Source organism: Telmatherina bonti (assembly GCF_933228915.1).
Source record: "Telmatherina bonti genome assembly, chromosome: 19".
NCBI lineage: Eukaryota > Metazoa > Chordata > Actinopteri > Atheriniformes > Telmatherinidae > Telmatherina > Telmatherina bonti.
Window position 1 is genome coordinate 11,312,736 of NC_136617.1, and position 22,474 is coordinate 11,335,209.

The 22,474-nt window shown below is 40.1% G+C and overlaps 1 protein-coding gene across 1 annotated transcript in view; it reads right to left on the reverse strand.

Annotated features, from left to right (window-relative positions):
* LOC306770458 (protein MTSS 1-like) overlaps positions 1 to 22,474 on the reverse strand; it is a gene marked incomplete at its 5' end in the record, with an annotated part of 69,183 nt that overhangs the window by 41,531 nt on the left and 5,178 nt on the right. The window contains 2 exons of the mRNA XM_079259306.1: positions 6,995 to 7,068; positions 11,029 to 11,090. Coding sequence (XP_079115432.1) covers positions 6,995 to 7,068; positions 11,029 to 11,090 — 136 coding nt within the window. The remainder of the gene's footprint in view (positions 1 to 6,994; positions 7,069 to 11,028; positions 11,091 to 22,474) is intronic.

Below are 22,474 nucleotides of genomic sequence, written 5' to 3' on the forward strand. Positions count from 1 at the left end.
ACCACACATACACACACACACACACATATATATATGTATATATATATATATGTATGTATATATATATATATATATATATATATATATACATATATATATATATATATATATATATATATATATATACATATATATATATATATATATATATATATATATACATATACATATATACATATACATATATACATATATATATATATATATATATATATATATATATATATATATATATACACATATATACATACATACATATATACATATATATATATATATATATACACATATATACATACATACATATATACATACATATATATATATATATATATATATATACACACACATATATACATATGTACACATATACATATACACATACATACATATACACACACACACCTCTGCACACACATACACACACATACATACATACATACATACAAACATATACGCACTTGCCAGTATTAACACATATACATACACACACAAGCCAACTTTAGATCATAGTAACTAAACTATGAATCTAAAAAGTTAAATATAAATGAGAAACAAACAGAAATGAGAAAACTAGCTGCTGTTAGTGAATAAAACTGCGTGACGACTCGGTGACTGTGTCACATGCAGAACATGCAGAGTGGAACGTGTTCTGGAAAAGGTGATCATGCCAGTGTGACCCCTCCCACACAAAGGCAAGAGGCAAGAGGCAAGCCAGGAGTACCCCCGAGACCCGGGCCATCGGCAGCCACCCCCAGGCACAGACCCCAACCGCCCCACCACGGAGCCAGCCATGCACCGACCCAGGAGGCAGCAGAGGGGGGTCCCAGCCAGAGTCCCCCGCAGTCAGGGGGAACAGGCCCCAGCATGCCCGGACAAGCGAGGACCGGCCCCGCCGGGCACCGGCCACCCAGGGCAGACAGAGCGCGGGCCCCACGGCCCCAAGAGCCCGGAAGCAGCCCCTCACCCCCGCAGGCAGCGGGCCCAGCCCACACCGAAGGAGGGCCGGGATCCCCAGACCGCCACCGAGCGGCAGCCAGGCCGCACCCCAGCGCACCAGCAGCGCACCAGCAGCGCTCCCCGAGCACCAAGACCAAATTCTTAATGCTGAATTTCCCCCAAAGCACATTAAAGCAAACCAGTAGCATGTTCAGAAATCCTGCATCAGGCTGAACTGTTGCACTAAGTTTCCTGCAAAGACCTTCAGTTCTCTTCCTCTTGGCGGCTTCTTTCACCTAATTTCATTCCACTTCATACTCTTCGGTTTATTCTTCCTTCCATCATCACCTCTTTTCTTCCTGCTTCATATATGGCTTAGACTCTTCTAGTTCAGTCCTATCCTTACTTTGGCTTCTTTTTTCCTCCTCTATTTCTTTCCTCTTCCATTTCCACTAATGAGTCATCTCTATACTTCGCCTTCGTCTGCTTAGGACTTCCACACATCCCCTTTTCAGTTATTTAATAATCCCTCCCTTTGTCACAAATTTCATTTTCTTCTCCTCTCTGTTCTTCTGTCTCATCACATTCTTCCTCCTCTCATTTCATGACAGATATCCTGCCATTTTCCTCCCCCTCTTCTGTCCTCCTTCCTCCTCTTCTCCTGCTCAGTATGACCCAGTTACCAGGTGTTGACACACCGATGTTACATGTCAAAAGGACACCGCTCAGCAGCCCCTTTAAAGGACGAAAACCTCTCTAGGCAGCAGGTTGCTACAGCAACCAAAGACACCCACACACACACTTACTTATACAGACAGGCTGATAGAGGAGGACACCCGCTGCATTTTATCTACATAATGTTCCTGAGTGTTGCACACCTGTCAGAGATGCACTTCATCCCAAAACTCTGACAGACGCCAACATGTGAGTGTCATGTGAGTTATTGTACATGACACAACTGCAATCCTACAAGGCAAGAGGATATTAACATGTTAAATCTTTGATGCATGAACACAAAAATCAAAATTCTGCTTGTGCGTATCAAAAATCAGAATTTGGCATTCTATGTTATGTATGCGGCCCTGCAAAGGACTGGCGAGGTGTCCAGGGTGTACCTTGCCTTTCGCCCACAGACGGCTGGGATTAGGCTCCAGCTTCCCCGTGACCCTTTGCTCAATTTGCTGCAAAGCAATAGTGAGCCAAATTAACCAAAACTACTTTTTAATTTACAGTCTCAGAAAGAGATAAAAAGAGGCAGAGCAGACAAGTGTGGTCTCATTTCTGCTCCTGCTTCTTCTTTCCTTCCCCTACCTACACATAAGCTATACTGCAATTTTTATTGATACTGCTCACTTGGCTGTGTCTATAAACTCTCAGAGAACAGACTGAAAAATAAATGCAAAGGAAGAACAGTAGATTTGCTGATAAAAGGAGTCTAATAGTCAGCATAAATTAGCCTTGTTCTAATTGAACCTTTATTTATACAAGTAGTCCCACTGAGGCATGCTGGCTCACTTGTAGAAGAAACCTATTAGGACAGATGAAACCGCATTTAGTTTCAGTTACATACAGTTCTAACATCACAAAGTATTTCTTAAAGTTTATTTGAGAAGGCAAAAGCAGGCTACAACTCAAAGGAAAGAAAAAAATTAAACCCTAAAAACAAGAGCAATTTATGCCAAAGATATACTTTTTTTTAAATACCTGTAAACATTGTTATTATGGTAGTGTGAAATATTTCATTTCTTGTTTTTGTATGCTTAAAAAAAACTAATGCTAGGCATTTGCAAGCAGCAATATGCAGCGAGGTGCAATGAAGAGACCAATTTGACCAGATGTAAGGTCTTAAGATTGCCTGAGGTAAATTACTCTGTCAAAATTTTTGTGCCATGATGCCAAAATTGAACAAATGCTACCTTATCATTGCCAGAGTTATTTTCTTGTATACAACCTTCATATTCTGCAAGTCTGTCAGGCCTGTGTTCTTTAATGTAACCACAAGTATAGTACACAGTATGTGAACAATCACACTCACAAAGCTGGTTGCTAATGCAAATGTGTGGTTAAAAAGACTATATTTTCATCCTTATTCTCATTTCTGGTCATGTGTAGCTTCTCTTCTTTGCATGACACACACTTAGACCATAAAAAACAGTGCTTAGGACCAAACGTTCAAAGAAAATGAAAGATTTTGCTTTACATGACATCTACACATGTTATTGCAATAAAACCCTCACTGTAAGTATATAACCAGTGGATATGTAATGCACTTTGGTGCACCTCTAGTTTGACCAATTTATCATTACATTTCCACATTGTAATGCATTTCATAAAAATCAAGTCCAATGGACAAACTTGTGCACCTACTATCACTGGTAAAAAATCATTTGCTTTGGCTAAAGTGTAATATCATAGATGCTGTTGTCCTGTTGTTTTAGCCATTACTATGGAAAAACAAATAACAGGCAGTCCTCCAAATAAAAGCTAGCTCACACATTTTAATTCAGTGAATTAAATGATTCCTCTACAGCCCTCCAGGGTAGTTAAGATTAAGAGCCTCTTTCAACAACCTCTAGACAAACAAAAAACACTGAAACATAATTAGTTTCTGCAAATGGACTGACCATGCCACTAAATGAATGCAAATATCACAGTTTTTATTAGGATATTATATACCTATAAGACATCCAATATGCCCATTTTTGGTCCAGTAATTATGCATAAAATAAACAGCCACATTTGCAAAGCAAGCACTTCTGACAGACAGATGGAGGTACCGTTTCTGTTGCTCAGATTGAATTCTGCAGTGATTTCCATCTTGTTGCCATGAGCACCGGCAGCAGACTGGACATGACAGCCAAAAGCCTCACTCCCCTCCTCCTGCATCCATCCCTCCATCCTTTTTTCACCATTCCCATCTCCCCCATCACCATCTGCCCTCCATGTTTGCCCTCCACCTCATATTCTTCCATTTTGCTTTAAATCCTCAAATACTCATAATAATAACTTCCCCTATGATTTCCGTTTCCTCTTTGACAGCATTTCTCTCCCGAATCTCACTTTTTATCTTGCCTTCATTATACCATAGAATATTCTCTCCATACAGCTACAACTGTTACATGAAACATGACATTGAGCAGATGGGAGTACAACATCTTCAGTTCAATAATTCAGCATCTCTGGCAGACCTAGCTCACCATCTACCTGTGAACAAGATTAAAGCTCTTCAGACAATAGTTTCATCCATGATTAAAATATCTATTAGGCTACATGTCATCAGAAATGTTTGCATACATTATACGCTTATTTAGATTACTAATTAAAATGTGTGTTCAAGTAGAGATTACTCTCTACTCACGTTCGCGTTATTTACTTACATTAGCTTAATTAGTAGCTTGAGAATTAAAATGCAGATATTAAAGGAAATTTGCTTTGAAATGCCAATAAACAATCAAATAACCAATCACTGATATATAAAATAACATTACTAACGTCATTTCCTAGTTTGCATTTTGATATGGGAGTGTAGGCTAACTGTTAGCTAATCTACATACAAAACTGCTGCATGCTAATATCCAATTTTTTTTTTTTTGAGCCACACCTCTTTAAAATCGCATTTTTCAACATTTAAGCAAGTTTTCTGATGTTGCTATGAAGTGAGAAAACAAAACCAAAGAATTCTCACCTGGAAATTCAGTGTAAGAAGCAGTCTAGGTCAGAAAACATGTTAGCATCAAGCACAGCTATCATGGTCTAAATCTGCTAGCATTCGCATTAGCAACTGAGCTAACATCATTGTTTGTCTTTTGTCTGCAATCTGATGAGACATTTTCTAAATGTCTTATATTTCATGATGTAAATGTAAATGTTGCTGCTGGTAAATGTTTGTAGCCTCACGAAGTTTATGTACTCCCTGAAACGGATGCTCATGAGAGATGTTTATGGTAGAATGTTATTGATAACAATGTCACAATTTAAAATGTTGATTTTGAAGATATTTTTGTTCAAATTATAATCAAGTTTTTTTTTTTACTGGAGATGTTCAGTGAAAGAGGAAGTCTGGGATTGTAAGATGTGTCTGGCTCAACAAGCCTCTAATCAACCAAACATTTGCTGAAAGAAGCCAATAATTTAAACACACTACTCAGGTGTAGCTGCCACTTCAACACACACACACACGCATACACACACAAAGTCGATTACAGAGCGGCTGCAACCTAGAAACCTAGAATCATCAGGACATTGACTGATTGTTTCCTTGGCTACTGTTGTCACTGTTACAGCAAGTTGCCTCGACAGGAAGTTGGCCTACATCCAGTACTGTAAACACACACACACACACACACGTACACACACACACACACACACACACACACACACGTACACACACAGAGTAAACCTTTACAGATGAAGTGTGCAGAATCCTTGATAAACAGAAGTTGTCTGTGTAAAGTACAAAAAATAAAAATGTGCCAAACATGCACATATCAGACCTTCCTGCTCCTTCTAAACAATCCAGAAAGCACCCTCTATTGATCGTTTCTGTCTGGTGATCAGAAAGACAGCTGCTTCTGATCATTTGCCAATAATGGAAAAGTACAAATCAATAGAGAATATGAATCTGCTTCGCAAAAACAGCAGACCTGTGTGTGTGACTGAGGAAGAGTAAACAAAAAGCTTCGGACATGTTCTCATGAACACTCTTATTTGCACGGATTGCATTTTCTTTGCTGGTCTGCTTTTCTTAGACAACTACCTCTCTGACCCAAATCTCATGAACAGTACCAGTAGATCATGATGGTAATAATATAGTCGAAGACACAGTACAAGGCGTAACACAACTTCATATGCAGATATTAATTCAAGACAGTTTAAAGTATATATGGAGCATTAAAGCAAGCAGCGCCTTCTAAATATGGAAGAAATACAATTCTTAAATTAAATGAACAAAATACTCTGTACAGCATCTTTGTGAAAAGCCAGTGTCTTTCTAAAGTCAATCCAAATAGTTATAATAAAACAAGATGTAGTTTTTTTTTCTCCAAATATCTCTAACACATTAAACCTACACAGTTTTTCTCAGACATAAGCAAAATGAGTTTTCACCTGAACTCACTTGTGCAAGTTTACCCGCTAACATTTGTGTTTATTTACCAAAAACTGACAGTGTGCCAACTGTCAGCTGCATGCCTGCTGGAAACACAAACACTGTGTGTCGGGAGTATTTTTGCCTGTTGAGGTCAGCAGAAACTCCTGTTATTCTTCTACAGTCTAGCTCTTTTCATTCCTGATTCTGCTGAACACGTATGAAGCAGATTTAACTCTAAGATTTTTTTTTTCTCTTTATGCTCCTGCAGCAGCCTGCTTGTGCGGCTCATTTTTAACCTCCAGTTTTAAGTTTCAGAGCTCTGTGATTTCTGTGTTTTACCATCTATGAAGAATTTTGATAGATTTAAATGCATTATTTTACATTCTTTGAGTTCACTCTGATGTTCTAACAAATCTATTTTATGTTTCATGCATATTAAAATATAACACCTTTTGTGTCATTATTTCTTTTCTAAATGTCTTATCATCTTATCTTGTACCTGTAACATGCTTAAAAATATACCAACATGTTTAAAAGATGCTAAACAGACACACATGGCTCATGTGGTTTCATGGGAAGAAAAGTGTTAACCTTATGACTGGTTTTCACCTAATTAAAAAATAAGATAAAAACACCCAACGTTTATGTATTTCAGATAAATTTAACTCCAATAATTAGACTGAAATCAAATGTAGCAATGTAAGTATCACTAGTGCACAAAAATTCAAGTCACAAAACTTAAATTTGCAAAGAAAAAACTAATTTCATCTCCTCTTGTTCATAACATTAATTTCCAAACAGAAGAAAAAAAATTTGAAACACAGTGCAGTTAAACTAGAAACTGACCTATTTGTAGTAGTGGTGTAATGCAATCTGGGAATGGTCCTTAAGATAAGCCTGAACCAGCAGTGTTAGACACTGAATGGCTAAAAAAAAAGAAAAAAACATGTTTTGTCTCCATCTTACCTCGACTGTTGGTTGCCAGATCAGCCACCTTCTGAAAGGCATCCAGGAAAGCTGCTACTGCAACAACTGTTGTCCTGCGGGATGCAACAGAGGAGCGATTAAGCAAAAATCTAAATAAATAAATGTTAAAGATCAAGTAGGAGTTCAGACATTTACCAAAAAAGTTTTAAGCATCTGATTGTGAATTCTTAAAAGCTATAAATCATCATTTGTCTTGTGGATTAAAAAAAATCTATCCAAAAATGTGTCTCATGTTATAAAACATGACTGACAGTTATGGAACCGACAGGTGTGTACCATTTGTAGAGACTGGCATCAAGCGGTCTTTGTGCAGATGCGGCATGAGGAGGAGGAGGAGAACAGGGAAGAGGAAGAGAAGGGATGCCGCCTGTGTTTGTAATCAGCTCTGACCTCTGCTGACTTCCAGCACGCTGCAGAATCTCCTTCTCGCTGATAATGACTTTACGATGGCATCATTCATCTTTGCCAGCCACACAAGGTTAATTAATTTGCGAATGTGTGTGAGCGCATAGTGTTGCTGCAGGTGCAGGTGTCGGTGGGTGGTTAATGGCTGGAAGGTGTGAGACTACATGTGCATGTGGTGGCATTTCCCATGAAGCAGTGAGGTTTAAGTGTATACTCTTGCAGTTTATGTGTATACATCCGCTAGCTTGCAACATTTAGCTACATGGTCTGTGTGTGTGTGTGTGTGTGTGTGTGTGTGTGTGTGTGCGCGCGTGCGTCTGGTGGAAATAGTGAACCAGACTGTCGGGGACAGGGCGACACAGGAGGTGAGCCTGACATTTAAACACTTAATGAAGCAGACTGATTGGATTTTCATGAGCTCAGGTTATATGCACTTACAGCAAGACGCAAACTGTGTAGAACCTGATGCTGGGAGGAAAAAGTTTTGCTTCTAACCACAATAGGACATGACAAGGTCAAATTGTCATAAATTTAAGTAAAATCATGAGCTGTGACCCCAAGTTTATACAGAGTTGTTGGAAGCCTTGCACTTAAAGCAGGAACATGATCATTTCCTGCAACAACTCATGTGAAAAGTTTGTAAATCTGGTCCCAGCTGCACAAAGAGCCTTTAGTTGTCTTCTAAAAAGGAACACTACTGAACTTTAGCATATTTTCAAACATTAGCACCCTCTAACAAAGACTAATTCAACTAATTCAATCTTGGATCCCATCTCTTCTCTGAGCTCTCTCTAGACGACAAAAGTCAGTCCAATGTTGGCTCTTACTTTGCTCCTTACTCCTTCCTCCAATATTTGTCTCTTGCATTTCTTTGCTGAATCAGCTGTGGTGCAAACAAAAAACGGAACAATTTGAGGGGAGTGGTTTCTTAGCTTTGGGGTGTTGTAGGACAACAATGGCTCCAGTCATGTGTGTATTGACCGTCAGAGTGCCATCAAAACAAGTCAGAAGCACAGAATTAGCAGGTCAGAGATTTATGAATAGTTGCTTTCGACATTTCAATGTGTTAAGGACATCACTTTAGGATATCTTTTAGAATCTCAGAGAAAAGATGAAGGAAGCTGCAGAAATCTTTAATACATTGTAAGATATTTTAACAGGCATAAAAATCACACAACTTCACTTTCACAATAATCATTTTTAGAAATCTGGTATCTTAAATGAACAATCTAGAGATCATCTGAACACAATGGCCCAAAGAACGTACAAATAAATTATTAAAGTAGATGAAAATTTATTCTGTGATTTAACTGATTTTTATATATAAGCACCTGAGTTGTGGTATGTGTGTGGGAAGTCATGCAAAGAGAATGAGGGAAGCTGTGAATGTCATAGTACACGGTTTACTCGTGGACATGAAATCACTCCATAACTGCCTGAAAAGATCTTTGTACGGTCAGAAATTTTACACTGATTAAATCTGTAGAGTTAAAATCGATCGCTCATTGTTAAGTGAATCTAACAGAGAACATCCTTCTCTGGATGCATTTATTTACTTTGTTTATTGCCTTACACTCTCCTGCTGCTGCAGCCAATATACAGGCTGATGAAGCTAATATGCAGGTTTTTTTTTTTTTGCAACATAACTCATTTGAATAACTTCCATAAGGTCTGAGTAAGGAGAAAACAAGGACATTGTTAGGAATCTGGGAACAAACTTTAAAATGTTTTAGGTTTATATGCCTTTCAAGAAATCAATAAAACATGACTAGGTGGGCCAACGGCTGGCAAGACCCGCTTATCAGTCAATCTGAACAGACCTACAACTCATCTACCCCTGACGAAACTCTAAGCACCCCACTTGGCAACAATTTGCAACTTAACATAGCACTGCTGTTTCCATGGTTAATGGAAGCCCAAAGACATTCTTCTAAAACATCTGGAAGTATGCACACATGTGAATAAAGATCATGATGTGCCAAGGTATTTCAAGACAACGCATGCCAGTTTTGACAAAGAATGTCCACCAGGCTCAAGGTCCATTTATGCTAGAGATCAAAACAAGTCAGAAGCACAGAAAAAGCAGGTCTGATGCTGCAATCAGCCTACAAAAGGCTGATTGCAGCATCAGAAGACTGTTATGCAGATAGATAGACTATTTTGTCCATCTCCTGTGTCAGTAATATGCACAATTATGCCTGTTTTCCAGGGGGTTAGCTATCTGTCACTTGATACAGAAAATACCACTGGAAATGTGATGCGGATCAAAGAGGACAACCCTGATCCGCCTTAACAACGTAGGTCTCGGTCTGCTTCAAGTGGTTCAGATGCAGGAAAGGGACATCAATGCAAAGGGCATCCTGAGTAAACACAACTGAAACATACATGTGTGTAGAATAATAGGTGGCTCTGGCCATGAAAAATGGCTCGTGGTCAGACATGAAAGAACACGCTAAAAGTTCTGATAGTAATGTGGTCAACCTAAGAGCGCTAGGATCTGATGCAGCTTCATGTTTCGCTCTCATGTTGTGGAAATAGAAGTTGCCATGGAATAACCAGTGTTCATTCAGTGTTTGTCTTGTTTCATCCTTTAGTAATTGTTGATGTAGTGCCGCCTCTGGCAAAGATGGCAAAATGTGAAAGCAAACTCGGAGCCGCTGAATGTTGGAACTCCCCTACAGTAGCGCAACCAGCAAACTATCCCGATGACAAAGCACCGTAGAATGGGGTTAAATCTGGTGGTGGTGCTTTAGTTTCTGACCAGAAAGATGAATTATCATTATTCTCAAAATACAATATTAGCCCTTTCATAACAGTAGGACTCTGTGACAGTTCCAGTTCTGGTACCAAAACTGACTTTTGGACCAGCTTGTGTCTCAGAACGGCTGGAACTGAAAAGTGTTTTCAAAATGGAACCAGGAAATGATGGTTTTTCTTTGCAAACCATGACGTTATCAACGGGTAACAATTAAAGGCCAGGCCAAACAATCAATGAGCTAAAAAAGGAATGTTACGACAGTAATAAAAGACTTGGGCATGAGTTGAGCTGGACGTGGTGTTACATGGTGTTTTACAAGTAAAAGTCCAGTCCGGCAGCTGTTCCGACCAGTCACCAAACGAGCTGAGTTTAATGAGCTGAGTTTATTTGCCAGGTAAACGAGCCTGTTCGTGAAAACACCTGTTCTAAATGTACAGGTAGATCCAAAAACATGGCAGGACTTTTACTTTATGGACCAGGAATTACCACCTATGGTTACATGTCCATATTTCCCATTGCTGTACAGCATGACAGCTCACTGACGAGCAAACCAGATAGCAGAGACGCTGCAGCAGCCTCAAGCAAAGTCACTGGAGAACCACCTCTCACCAGGCCTGAATTATTATTTTTTTAATTCATTACTATTTTTCTGACAAATATCACAATTTTGTTCAGTTTATTCTTGTAAATTCCAGCTTCTGCTCACACATGCAGGTCTCCAGTGAAGCAGACTGAGGCTGCTGACAGAACAGCATATTTATACAAATTTGATCTTATCATTGATGAAAGTAAACCGTAACTGGAAATCAGATTTAACTATGTGAACATGTGAATGAGTGTGTGTTGTTACCTAAGTTGTGATTGTAGTTTGCTGGCTTTATTGATGAAGTCGTCCCAGATAGGGTAACTGCCCTGAAAAAAGAAAAAGAGAATCAAATTAGATTAATTTACTTCCATTCAGCATCTTTCTTTCAAACAGTCAGTTTTAGCACCAAATTTGCAAACATGGAGTTGGAATTTATTATAATCATGCTGTATCACTTTAAAAAAAAAATTAACAGAAGATGCTTTTGTATTTTTTTTCACCATTATTATTCAGGTCAGTGTCGCAGGAACACCTACACGCCTCTCCATCATGTCATATAGATCTATTTTATTCTGCAGTCAGTTTGAGTGGTTTTGGTTTTCCATCGACAGACAGCAGATATTCTCAGCTTCAACATGAGCAAAAACTGCGTCTGATTAAAAGTTTTTCCATCCTTTGGCCCAAATTACAAATTCTGAACACTTTAGTTAAACAGACAGTAAAGAGACAGATCAATAAAGTCAATCTATACACTCCACCCACTCCAGTCTATCCAGAGGAGGACAAACAACCCTGCAACCCTCCCAGCATGCACATGAAGAACATGTCCACTGACTGGGTTTTAATATGAAACAGACATGTGGACTGAGAAACCAAACACTGCAGTGCAGTGCTGCAGAGTGTGTGTTCATAGAAGCTGCATGGAAGGAAACACCAACACCACAGGCAAACACACACACACACACACACACACACACACACACACACACACACACACTCACACGAGAAACCAGGGTATCCTCTCATGTCAGCAGGAGACTCCTGATGCTGTTGGATTGGGTGGGGCTTCTTTTTTCCTTTTCTTTCTTTTACTGCAGTAAAACATCTAGGGCATCTTTACACACATTATGTCATGAGAAAAGATTTTAACCTCTGAAAATTGGCAGGTTTCTACCTGATAATGCTGTAAAACGTGTACATTCTTACAGATTTGCATTCAGATTATAGGACCCTCATCAGAAGAAACTACACAAAAAAAAAAAAAGTAAAAAGATGAATGGAGTTGCTATTGTTTTATTCCAGTTCTTAAATCATCTCTTATCAATTGAAGTTATACTAATACAGAATCATTTGATCATAGTATATTATGAAGATTAGATTAGATTAGAAGAGATGAAGATTAGATGTTTACATTATGTGACAGTGATGTCTACAATATATAAAAAGCTGTTTTTTTTCTCCTGTTAGTTTTTGCTTTTAGGGCAAACTGAAATCCTCCCATATGTTTTGAGCATTACTGATGCAGTGACGTGGACAGTGCGAGATGCTCTTTCATCAACTAATGGAGGAGAGACCTGATATGTAACCCTGGCAACGCTGAATTTGTGATGGGCTGCTTATGCTCAACATGTGGGTCATTGTGTCAGCAACTAGTCACGCCAGCATACACATTTATGCAGCCGGGGAGCTGCGTGCAAAATGTGAACAGAAGCAGAATGCAGAGATTTGCAATTCTTATGAATCCATATTTTATTCCCAGTACAGTAAAAAAAAAATAAATTAAAAAAAAAAAAAAAATTATATATATATATATATATATATATATATATATATATATATATATATATATATATATATATATATATATATATATATATATATATAAATGAAAAAAAAATTAAGAACTTGAAACATTTTATTATTTCACAGAAAATATTAGCAATTTTAAAATTGATGGCAATAACACGTCTGTTACTCTACTGGGAATTAAAAAAGACTTGCCGGGACTTCCGGTTGACGCGTTTATGGCGTAGTCGCACGCTTTTACGGCTCCAGTAATCTTTTTTTATTTTTAACATCCAGTCCCCTCTAACGCTGCTCAGGACGGAAAGTATATTTCACTTTTTAATCGTCAAGCCGACCAACTCTAGTCCCAACGCACATAATGTCTTCTAAACACACCAAATCTGCCAAGAAAGAAGACGCTAGCTTGACGCTGGAGGCTATTGCCGCACTGCTCGAGCGGCACCGTGAGGCGCTGGCCACAGAATTCAGAACCTCCTTTAACTTGCTGGATTCGAAGCTGGACCAAACACGCCTCATGGTGGAGGACCACGGTCAGTGCGTTTCATCCCTGGAGCTGGCTTCAGAAGACCTTGGTCAGCGGTTAAAGGATCTTGAAGACTCTTGCTCCAGCCTTCGTGAAGCTAATGCTAAGCTAACCGCTAAAGTCACCGACCTGGAGAGTCGGAGCAGACGCCAGAACATCCGAACACTGGGCCTACCGGAATCGACGGAAAGCGGAGCTCCCACCAAATTCTTCTCGGATCTGCTGTGTGAGGTGTTCGGAAAAGAGACACTGCCTTCCCCGCCAGAGATAGACCGGGCTCACCGCTCCTTGGCGCCCAAACCTGCTCCCGGACAGCGCCCGCGGCCAGTCATTCTTCGCCTACACCGTTACCAGACCAAAGAGCTGTCAACCAGCGGGCGGAGTACCGGAACGTCATGACCGAACTTTATAACCGCGGTCTGAAGCCTGCCCTGCTTTACCCAGCCAGGCTCCGTCTCACCCTGCCCGGCGGCGCCAGAAAATGGATCGGCTCTGTGGATGAAGCGAACCGGTATATCAGCAGTCTTCCACCGATCGCCTGATCAGTTATGATTGACTCCGTTTTTATTACCCAGCAAGCAGATTTAATGCATAAACTGTTAACAGCCTACCTGTCATGGGGAATTGAGTTTGGACTGTAAGTAAATTGTTTTATTTCCGGTGACTGACCGGGCATTAAAGAGTTCTTGCTGCATTGTTAACTGAGCAGATGTGCCTTCACACCACTTGAGCAGTCTTGCTTTGTTACTGTTACACTTGGGGTGCTCAGACCCACTTTTACAGCTACTCTGGAGCTAGAATAAGCTGTTTGGAAGTATAGTGATTGTAGAATGTTGGTTTTGGAGAGCTTGCTGCTTTGTTTTTTAGTAGCTATCTTTATATTGGGGTTTGGGGTAGTTAGGGTCCCTTTCTCGGTCAGTTATGCTGCATTCTTTTTGTATTTTCCCATTAATCACTTCAGCCTGGTGCTTGGCTGCCGTAAGCATTTCCCGCTGCTGTCACTCATCCTGCTCTACATACATAACAGCTCCAGTCCTAAGCCTCCATGGACAGTTCTACTAACTTCCTGAGCTGGAATGTTAAAGGTCTTAACCATCCAATTAAGAGGAAAAGGGTCCTCTCACACCTTAAACTACTTCGAACAGAGATAGCTTTCCTGCAAGAAACTCATCTTCGCTGTTCAGATAGTGAGCGTCTACTAGCCGGTTGGAGGGGACAGCGCTACCACTCTTCTTTTCAGGCCAAGGCCAGGGGAGTCTCGATTCTTATCAGTCCCCATATCTCTTTTGAGCCTCATTTTGTGACCCCTGATAAATATGGCAGATATGTTATCGTTGCCGGGAGATTATTCAATACGCTGGTTGTGTTGGTGAACATATACGCCCCCAATTCGGACGACACAGACTTTTTCAAACGGTTGTTTTCTTTATTGCCTGACCTCAACGTTTATAGCCCCATACTTGGTGGGGATTTTAACTGTTGCCTTAACCCGGTCTTGGACCGTTCCTCCAAGAACACCAGCCCATTAAGCAGGTCAGCTTCTCTCATTCAAGCCTTCCTATCAGATTATGGTGTCTGCGATGTGTGGCGCACTCTACATCCAACTGACAGGGATTATTCATTCTTGTCGCACGTACATCACACTTACTCCAGGATTGACTATTTTTTGATAGATAACCAATTTATACCACTTGCCCAGTCCTGTGCCTACCAGAGTATCACGATCTCCGATCACGCCCCCATTACGCTATGCTTATCCCTCCCTGGCATTCCACAGAGTAGCAGACAGTGGAGATTTAATTCAACCCTACTGTCTGATGAAAATTTCATAGAATTCGTGGAAAGAGAAATATCATTCTTCTTTACCACAAACACTTCCCCTGAGATGTCCAATCTGGTTGTCTGGGATGCCCTTAAAGCCTACTTGCGGGGTCAGGTCATTTCATACACTTCGCAGCTGAGACGAAAGTCTGTTCAAGAACGCTTAGACATAGCTAATCAAATTAGGAATATTGACAAACAATATGCTCAAACTCAGAACCCAGATCTTTATACTAAGCGGATAGAACTTCAAACCAAATTTGACCTACTCTCAACTCACTCCGCTGAACGTATGCTCTTGAAAAACAAAACTCGGTTCTATGTTCATGGAGATAAACCTGATAAGCTACTAGCTCATCAGCTCCGAGGCTCTAGAGCGAAGCTGGGCATCCCTGAGATTCGGTTACCTGATGGTCGCACAACCTTCGATCACTCACAAATTAATGACGCGTTCAGAGACTATTACTCCCAACTTTACACCTCAGAGTTCCAAACTGGCCAAGATACAATTATTGAGTTTTTAAACAATTTGGATGTCCCTACACTAGCCCCAGATCTTAGGAAAACACTTGATGATCCCATTTCTACCACAGAAATCACTCTTGCCATATCCTCAATGCAATCAGGAAAATGCCCGGGCCCCGACGGGTTCCCGATAGAATTTTTTTAAAAATTTTCCCCGCTGCTCTCTCCACACTTATCTCTGGTCCTCTCTGACTCTTTCAGATCAGGATCCCTTCCCAAATCTTTCTTCGAGGCATGTATTACCCTCATCGCTAAGAAAGGGAAAGACCCTCTAGACCGTGCTTCATACAGACCTATTTCCCTCCTAAACTCAGATGCTAAAATCCTAGCAAAGGTCCTAGCTCTTAGGTTGGAGAAGGCTCTCCCTACAATAATCTCACTGGACCAAACAGGTTTCATAAAGAATAGGCACTCGTACTTTAACACTCGTCGGCTGTTTGACATCATTTACACCTCCCCTGAGTCTGTCCCTGAATGCGTTGTTTCACTTGACGCTGAAAAGGCCTTTGACCGTGTTGAGTTTAGCTTTCTCTTTGCTGTTCTTGACAAATTTGGCTTCGGTCCCAACTTCTCCTCATGGATTAAACTAATGTACTCGCACCCTATTGCATCAATTCGGACCAATCGCCAGCAATCGAAACCTTTCAGTCTACATAGAGGAACCCGTCAGGGATGCCCTTTAAGCCCTATGCTCTTTGACCTAACCATTGAACCACTTGCTGCAGCCCTCAGAAGCTGTACAGACATTCCGGGTATCTGGAGAAACGGTACAGAACACAAAGTCTCCCTCTATGCGGACGACCTTCTCCTCTTCATTTCGAACCCTCACACCTCACTGCCTGCCGCACTGTCATTGCTCAGTCAGTTTGGAAAGCTGTCAGGTTATAAACTAAACCTGGACAAAAGTGAACTTTTCCCCATCAACAACAAAGCTCGCTCAGAGGATTACACAAATCTACCTTTCAGAGTTGTAGAGAATAAATTTACGTACCTGGGGATATCAGTCACAAGAAAACACAGAGACCTATTCAAAGAAAATTATTCTCCTTTATTAAATCAGTGTAAACAAACACTGGCACAGTGGTCACCTTTATCTTTGTCTTTTGTAGGGCGTATTAACTCCATTAAGATGAACATCTTGCCCAAATTTTTATATCTCTTCCAGGTCCTGCCTACGTTTATTCCCATTTCTTTTTTTAATCAGCTTGACTCAACTCTCTCATCTTTCATTTGGCAGGGTAAGCGTCCCCGTGTCGGCAAAACCCACTTGCAAAAAACTCAGGCTAGTGGTGGTTTTGCCCTCCCAAATTTCTGTCTCTACTACTGGGCCGCAAATTTACGCTGCTTGGCATCTTGGTCTTTTTACGCCAACCGTTCAAACCGTCCTGACTGGGTAGAGATGGAACTACACCAGGACAGATCAACCTCTACTTTTGCCATTCTTTGCTCTCCACTTCCTCTCCCCATCACGTCTATCGTCAACCCAGTGGTTAAACATTCTTTAAGGATATGGGCACAGTTCAGGGCACACTTTAGTCTACATGATTTCTCCCTTTTAAGCCCAGTGGCTTCCAACCACCTCTTCAAGCCCTCCCTCACTGACTCTGGTTTTTTGGAATGGCACAAGAAGGGCATCACTACTTTCAAAGATCTGTTTATAGACAAGACACTGGCCTCATTTGACCAGTTAAGTCACGTTTTTGGACTTCCTAAATCTGATTTTTTTAGATACTTACAAGTTAGGCACTATTTGCACTCTTTTAAGCCTGGCCTTGTCACTCTTCCGGACCCAACCATCATTGAAACAGTTCTCTCTCTAAACCTGTCCCAGAAAAGGCCGATATCAGTCCTCTACAACCTCCTCTCAAATCTAAAACCACCTCCAGAGACCCAGATCAGAGCTGCATGGGAGGAGGACCTAGGTATGTCCCTGTCACATAAAACTTGGAATTTAATATTTAAACGGATCAATTCATCCTCTCTCTGCACCCGCCACTGCTTAATTCAGTTTAAGGTAGTCCACAGGGCTCACCTCACTAAATCCAAGCTCTCACGCATTTACCCAAGCATCAGTCCATTCTGTGATAAGTGCAAAACTTCTGAGGCCACACTCATTCATATGTTCTGGTCCTGCCCCAGACTCGGCAAGTTCTGGTCGGAGGTTTTCTCTACTTTATCTCTGTTAATAAAAGTTAGACTACCGCCGAACCCCCTAACGGCTCTGTTCGGCATCACCGGGGAGGTGATGCCTTTATCCTCAATAAATCATCACACACTGTCTTTCGCTTCTCTTGTGGCTAGACGCTGTGTTCTACTCAAATGGTGTGACACTGTCCCTCCAACACATAAGCAATGGCTAGTGGATCTGATGTCCTGTTTGAAGCTAAAAAGATTAGATGCTCACTACAGCACAAGAGCAGGACGTTTCAGGAGACGTGGGGACCCTTTTTAAATACTTTCCATAAGACATGGGAGCAGGACTTCTAGTGCAGCTTTAGGCTTATAACATGAAGCATTATTTCACAAGTCATTCATTCACTGGCTCATGCCTCCAAACTGACTCTGACCGAGTAGGGAAACAGGGTTCCGGGTGTTCATTCTCCTCCTTCTCTTTTTTTTTTTTTTTTTTTTGTGTGCTGTTGTTTTGTTAGGTCTCTCTCAATCCTTACCCCTTCATTGCACTGTACCTATGGCTCCTGCATCTGCCTACCTCCTGTGGGCTGGTGTAAATGTTCTGGAGTTTCTCTCTTTTCTTTTTTCTTTGTGTATGTTTGTTAAGAAAGAAAATCTTAATAAAAAAAGATCTTGAATAAAAAAAAAAAAGACTTGCCAATCATTGCTTGTTCGCTTGTTTATTTGATTTATTTGATTTACTTTAACTACACGGTTATGTTTCATTAGTTTAGTGTAGCATTTACAGTAAAGCAAGGCCACGGCTGGAAATAAAATTTTGCTCTAAATTTCTTTTGCCTTGTAAAAGAAAATAAAATGAAAAACCCTTTTTAAGCAGGCAACTCCAGCATTAATAGCTGTATCATGCTGACGTTCTGTCTTCCACACATTTGTCCCTTTTCATTATTAGTTCTCAAAACATGCTTGTAAAAGTGAAAACAAACAAACAAAAAAAAAAACCACCCACAGCGCACACTGGATACTGTCAATCAATACATTAGGACTGTCTGTATGAAGCACTTCAATGAATTTAGATGTGATATTGCTGTGCAGCGGTTTGTGAATAACGTATTGGTGGATAGAAGTAGCTGAAAATATTACTTATTCTATGCATTTAACTGCAACAGCTGAAAAAAGAAGAAAAACAATCCCCATTGGATCCGAAACTTTGTCACACATACCTCTGCAAGCCCTTCAACGTGTAAAGTTTGCATTTTACAATAAGAATTCATATTAAACAAAGAAAGACGAAGCATTATGTTCAAGTAAATAGTAGATAGGAGCAGCTGAAAATACTGATGTGGTTGGAACGAAAGCAAACACGGCTGTTTACTGTTGACCATTTTTCTCGTGCTCATTTGTCTGCGATACAGAGGAGAAATTCGCTCTGCGCTGCAGCTGATTATTGTGGATGAAACCACAGAGGGGGAAAGTTTGAACAGCTGTTCCTATACTCTGAACAGCTGATCATATGTCAAACATGCTGTCTGTATGCATGTCTGTTAGTGTATCTGCTGCAGTTCCCCTGTATACTGAGCTGAAAGTGACACACCCATGTTATTAAACCGAACTTGGTCATACTCCTACCTTAAAAATGAAAAGGTGGGGCGACTAACGGCACACCCACTTCCAGCCACATTAATGGAAAGAAACAGACATGTAAAAGGGGATCAAGAGGACCTTTCTGAGTTTTTTAAGGTTGTATATACACCTATAAAGAGAACCTGCTGGGACACATTCTGCTCTCCAACCCTTCCTTTTTCTTTGTATTTTTATCCATTTACTCATCTAATTACTTCATTTTTAAACTGTCCACTTGTACAGAGCACAACAACTACACATTAGTGCACTGACTGACCAAAGAAGAAAACCACAAGCACACCAAAAGATTATCAAATATGCAAATATGTAGTGGAATAAAATACATACATACATACATTATATATATATATATATATATATATATATATATATATATATATATATATATTTTTTTTTTTTTTTTTTTTTTTTTTTTTTTAAAGCATTAAATGCTTTAACTGGGGATTCTAACATGGATGTTTGCTGGAGTGAAGGAAAGGTTTTGCACAGCTTTAACACATTCATCATTCAGACAGTCCCAGCAACATATGAGCCTTAGTATATTTTCCAGCAACATTAATTGCCAGAAAGACCTCATTTCACACAATTCTTTTTTTAAAGCACTTCTGCTTAGGATGTATAATTGTGACTAATATGTATGACTGAGCATCAAGCAGCAGGTTTGATATGAAGAAGCCCTTTCTGCACATGGTGGGCGTCGCCCCGTTTCCTCGGCATCATCATCATCAGCACAGTTCCCCTGTAACGGCGCAGCTGAATGGGGTGTGTTCAGTCTGCTTCTGAGAGAGATGCCCGGCGTCATTGCCTGGCTACCGTTGCTATGGTAACAACACTGCTGCAGAGGGGCTCTACGCTGAGGAAGATTTGTGGGGAGGGAAGGGTCTCACGTGCGACCAAGCACACACATCCCGTTTCTGTGTCATGCATTTGCTTTCTTTGTTTTTGTCCAGTCTCCATTTCAATAATCAGGTTTTTTTTTGGGGGGGGGGGGGGTTGCCTCTATTCGACCCCCCCCCCCCCCCTACCTATGCTTTCCCATACACACACATCATTACTTAATTTCTCAAATGCATTGACATTTCTTCCCCCAGTTCTTTAAAACTCATTCATCAAGTCCTCTCTATTCCACTGCACATATGTATATAAATAGCTAAATCTCATTACATCCTCTCTCTTGGTCCCTTTTCTCCAACACACACATGCACATAAAGGCGAGGGGCAGGAAAGCTGCATCTATCACTCACCGAGGACATAAATTGTCACCGTGGCAACAACCGGAGGCAACATCAGCAGCCTGCCGGTCCTTTCAGAATCTGCTTGATCCATTTTTTTTCATTATGACATCAGAAAATCTCCCAAAATGATGCTTTCTGGTCTTTCATTTTCTTCTCATTGACTGTACAAGATAGTAACACAGATCTCATAACAGTTTTTTTTTTTCCATGGAGCTTTAAAAAGCAACTATCCGAATATGCAGCCATGACGATTCATCCTCCCTTTCTGATGCCGTCCTCGTTTGCACCTAAACCAGGAAAAATCACCGGACACCATGTTGCTGTTTGGATTTGTCAGATGAAGGAAGAAGCAGGAGGATGACTCAGTAAATATCTTAACAACTGACCTTATAGAGAAAAAGAAATTCTGAAATCCTACATTAATTGTTTTTAAAGGTAGCAAGACTGGTCAATAGCGCTTGTTTTATGTTAATATTTCCATATATTATTTCATATGTGATGGGTTGGAAATGTATGACACGTAGTTTGTGTAGATAAAGATTACACTTAAATAACAAGCCTAGTGACAAGAATTAATTTCTCTTTAAATCTCTACAATTCAACTTTTATCAAAGCGTCAGAACTGCAGCAACAAATGGAATAAAAGAATATTTAAAGCATACAGTCAATGCAAACACCACAAAAACAAACTAAACAAGTGACTTCTTTGGCTGGGGTACCAAAGTCAACGTAGCAGTTCTGAGTGTGAGGTTTCCATGACAATCCTGATGCTGTTGACCCCATTTCAACTGCAAAACCATCAAAAAGGAGACCAGGACGATTTTAGCTCAGAGACCATTAAGACTTCAAGATAAAACATAATTAATATTCAGTATATGTGTTTAATGCCATTAACTACAACTATTAATACACACACACACACACACACACACACACACACACACTTTCACGTTAAAGAGAACTGATTTGATGTTTAGATGCAATAAAGGTGGTTAAAGGGATGTGGGAAAGACTTGAAGTGTTCCATACTTCTGGAAAGTTGTTCCTTAACTTATATCCATGACATTTATACAGATATACTCATGTTCAGCTCAACCATCCCCACATTCTTGCTCAGCAGGGACAGCAGCACAAACTCTTTTCAAACATACTAAACTTTACAGTCCACTACATTCAGGATTTATATCCACCTTCAATCCATTTCCTAAACTTAAATAGTTTAAGATGAAGCGTTGAAGTCTCACATATGAGGACATGACATTAGGAATGCATTTGGTTTTAACAACATTACTCCTGTGTTAAATATATTTAAATCTCCAAGTTTATCAAAGTAAATGCTCTGCAGCTCATCACATCTCTCAGCTTCTTGTAGCTCTTAGGATCTCAGCGTAAAACCGCCCACAGTATAAGACGACGATCCAGTTTCTCTCCAGGGAAAAACATGCAGATTGGTTCCACTTAAACGGATCAACTGTAATGTGTCTGCTTCAATTTAACCAGCACAGTGATGTGTAGATGATTAACTGCACACTGCCAAACACATACACAATTCTGCCAAACAAAACCCATTTAGATGTGCATCAAACTGAGCCTGCGTGTCCCCATCCTGCAGAGCGGAAAGGTATATTTTCAAGTGAGAAAATGAATGAAGCGAAAAGAGGCCACGCTAAGTATCTCATGCACTCGATTTAATCAAAATCAGGGTAGGAGGTCAGTCTCACAGGAGAGCAGTTATATGATGGTGGAAACAGAGGAAAATAAAAACAGGCTGATGGACCGCAATTTATTTTATAGCACTTTGGGGGACTGAAACATGCAATCTTGTATTACCGCTTTAAAAAAAAGGAGGAAAATAAGCACAAATCTAAGTCCATTTTTAATTAAATAAGAGCAAGCTGTAGAGCTAAAAGCCCATTTTCATCATAACCATAATAATAATAACTGTGTTGCTTCAAAGGATTAATGTATTACATCACCTTTAAAATCTCCTTTTCAGACGGCTTGTTCAACAAACTAAACAAACATA